Raw genomic sequence first — 3,416 nt, 5'->3', positions numbered from 1 at the left:
CAAATGGCATAAAAGTTACCGTTATATGATATCCAATGGTAATGTCATTTTTTCAAGAGGAAAACATTAACTGGCGTGTGTTGCTTTGTCTCTCATATATTATCACATCTGCATAACATGGTTTCGCTATGTTTTCTATTAAACCGGAGTATCTGAAAACGACAAACAACATCAATACTCATATCTTTATAACGGACATTAAGTGTGACATTCTTTCCGACAAGAATAATCCATCATAAATGTAATTAACTGTCATCCATCCACGACAATTACCGTTGTGAGTGTAACCTTTAAGATAACAAGGTGATACGCACGTATCATGAGTGGGTCATTAAACCGAACAAGATACTTTACAGATGATACACATTCCATCATCAAAGGAACCCATCTTGGTGCACTTCTGTTTTGTAAGCACTTAAGGCAGTGCTTTCATGTTTTCATGAATTATTATCGAGAACACCAGTTATGTTTTCTTACATGAAAAACTCACATCGACAAAATCCATACTTCTCCCATTACTCCTAACAACAAAAATCACATCGCGCGGACATCAACCATCAATCTCCACACACAATTTCCATTCATTTTAAAAGCATATGTAGCCAGACTCTCCAAATTGCCCGGGCGAACGCAAGGCCACTGGGCCGGATAGAAGAGAGAATAAAAAGTTGACCAAACCAGATCCCTCAAAGCCTCCTTAAATGTCAGGGCTGTCCGCCACCCCTCATATATGAGATGAGTATGAGGAGTGACCGGGCGTGTATGGTGAGTGGTCTTGTGTCCGCCACAAAGGATTTGGCCCACCACAAAGCATTTTTTTCTTTATTTTTTTCTCTCTCCTTCTTCACCAGTCACATGCATGTGACCGGATGTATAGGAAAATAAGTCAGGGACATGGCTGCATAGACGAAAACATAGGGAGTCAAAACGAACACGACCGGACATTGGTCGGACGTGTCTATGAACGTTTGAGGGGTCAAATTTACCCGGGTGTAGATGCCCTAACAAGCACAAAACCTAGCAAATTTGGATTTCAAATCTCCGAGGTTAATTACCCCTGGATCCTTCTAGAACAGCTGTATTCCCGCAATACTCACGCAATGCAATCTTTAATGAATTTGCAAAGCGCGAGCTGGCAGATTCGCTGTATTCACACCGGCAGAAATGGAAATTTGCTGACCTTCCGTTTCTATCCTTTGCCACTGCAAATAATCTCCAGCGTATATTGCGAATTAATAACAAATAATCCCAGCGTATATCGCATTTTGGCGAGTAATAAATCCCCCGTATTTAGTGACCAGCTAAAGAATCCAAATCGCGTATAGCCCCTGGACGCGGTAGAGAGAGGGGAGGCGCGGCCACGTGAACGCCATGGGTAATTTACCCTCGTTAACACCGATGGTTTTCCCTCGCATCATCACCAAGAAACGAGACAAAAATTAATCACTCCGCTCCCGCTTGAGCAAAGATAGCAACAAAAATCCGCCAGGAAAGGGGTGGAGGCGCTGACGATAAAAAGGCCACCGGATCGATCGAACAGTCGGAGCGCCGGAGCAATCGAGCCGCTTTTGTTTTCCATTTCTTTCCATCCATCCCTGTGTGCGCGTGCGTTCTCGCGGCGGCGGCGACCATGGCGGGCGGCGGCGATGTTGACAAGCAGGCGGCGGCGGCGGCGCTGGCCCAGGACCTGCCCAGCTTCAATAGCTTCTTTGACCAGACGGTGGCTGCTTCTCCCATCCCCCCCTCGTGACTCTGGCTGAGGGTTTGGTTAGATAGAGGGGCTAAACAAAGTTTTTTTTTCTCTGTAGGGGCTGGAGGTGGCGGCGGCGGCGGCGGCGGGGGAAGGGGGACTGGCGGCCGGGGCGGCGGCGGGGGAGGAGGATTTGGAGGAGCTGGAGTGGCTGTCGAACAAGGACGCGTTCCCTTCGGTGGAGACCATGGCGGTGGAGGCGGTGGAGGAGGTGCCGGAGCCGGCGCCGGCGGCCCCCTCGGGGCGGCCGGCGGTGGGGCCGAGGACCAAGGGGCGTCGTCGCCGGGTGACGGCGCCTTGGAACCTGGCGCAGCCGCCCACGCTGCCGCCGCCGCTCCCGGCGGCGCGGCGGTGCACGCACTGCGCATCGGAGGTGACCCCGCAGTGGCGGCAGGGGCCGCTGGGGCCCCGCTCGCTGTGCAACGCGTGCGGCGTGCGGTACAAGACGGGGCGGCTGCTCCCGGAGTACCGGCCGGCCAACAGCCCCACCTTCTCCCCGCTGCTGCACTCCAACTCCCACCGCCGCGTCATGCAGATTCGGCTCCGGAGCGAGAGCGAGGGCGAGGGCGAGGGCGCCTCCCCCGCCGTCCGCGCCAACGCCAAGGCCCGCCGCGCCGAGCGCGCGGCGGCGCGCCTCGCCGCCAAGAAAGACGGCGGCGCCCCTGCCCCAGCCCCAGCCCCTGCCCAGGCGGCGCTGCCGTAGGAGCGAGCATCATCGATAGCCAGGCCATGGAGCTGGTAGATTAAATTAGAGATCATATCCGTGATTAGCGTCGCCGTCGGCTTCTTCATCCGTGATTTTCGTGTCGAATTTCCATTTTGTCATGTCATAGGGACTGCCCTTTAGGATTAGTTGGGGGTTTAAGAGCAGCCAGCAATCAATCTAGCTGCTCTTGACACCCATGGGTCAGTCAGTCAGTCAGTCAGGCAGTCAGCCTCTTCCGGTCGTCAGTCGTCTTAGTCGAGTTCGTCGAGTCAAGCTAGCGGAACCGAAAAACTTATTAGCAGAGCAGGCAGACATCCATCACCATCCCGTGCAACTCTGCTGCCGATACCTTGATGATAAACCATTGCATATCTGCGTTGTCTTGAAATGGAGCACTCGCTTGTCATGTTCATCAGTTGGTGTGTGTATGTTCTGATGTCTGTTTGCCTTCAGCGTAGTGTGATTTTGACGGCTCTGCTTCCTCTTTCTTTTTCTTTCAGTATCCAAGTTACGGGCCTCTTTGATTCGAAAACGTAGGAATAGAAAAAGTGTAGGGTTGGAGTGGCATGCCTATTTCAATCCTATAAAATTAGCAATGATTGTTTGATGCCACGGAAAAAACAAAGGAATTGTAAAAAATGATTAGAGTGGATGTTAAATTTTCTATGAAATGTAGTACAAAAGATTTTATAGGAAAAATTCTTATAAGATCCAATCTTATGAATCAAACGATCAATATAGAAAATAATCCTAAGGATTTCAATCCTCCAGAAATTCTATAAAATTCTTTGAATCAAATAAGCCCTACATATACATGCCTGCAGGTCCGTACCCGGCCATGTGGGGGAGGAGATATGCGAAGTGGCGACTACTCGTACTCGTACTGGCAGCCGCGTGTCGGGGCCGTCGGCTCGGCCGTGTCCACCCTTGCCCTTGCAATTCTTTTGCTTGTTTTTCCTG

The 3,416-nt window shown here is 51.2% G+C and overlaps 1 protein-coding gene across 1 annotated transcript; it reads left to right on the top strand.

Annotated features, from left to right (window-relative positions):
* The first annotated feature begins 1,335 nt into the window (after window positions 1–1,335).
* On the top strand, window positions 1,336–2,868 carry LOC119289545 (GATA transcription factor 4-like). Its single transcript, XM_037568847.1, has 2 exons — window positions 1,336–1,720; window positions 1,809–2,868. The coding sequence occupies exons 1-2, from the start codon at window positions 1,631–1,633 to the stop codon at window positions 2,451–2,453; spliced, it is 735 nt and encodes a 244-aa protein (XP_037424744.1). The 5' UTR covers window positions 1,336–1,630; the 3' UTR covers window positions 2,454–2,868.
* Window positions 2,869–3,416: the final 548 nt, after the last annotated feature.

Source organism: Triticum dicoccoides, chromosome 4A, assembly GCF_002162155.2.
Source record: "Triticum dicoccoides isolate Atlit2015 ecotype Zavitan chromosome 4A, WEW_v2.0, whole genome shotgun sequence".
NCBI lineage: Eukaryota > Viridiplantae > Streptophyta > Magnoliopsida > Poales > Poaceae > Triticum > Triticum dicoccoides.
This window is presented reverse-complemented; position numbering and strand designations above follow the sequence as displayed.

Bases quoted from the DNA above. Each gene is read 5' to 3' on its own strand.
- LOC119289545 (XM_037568847.1), top strand. From the start codon at position 1,631: ATGGCGGGCGGCGGCGATGTTGACAAGCAGGCGGCGGCGGCGGCGCTG. The intron at 1,721-1,808 runs GTGGCTGCTTCT...TTTTCTCTGTAG, and splicing joins ATAGCTTCTTTGACCAGACG to GGGCTGGAGGTGGCGGCGGC.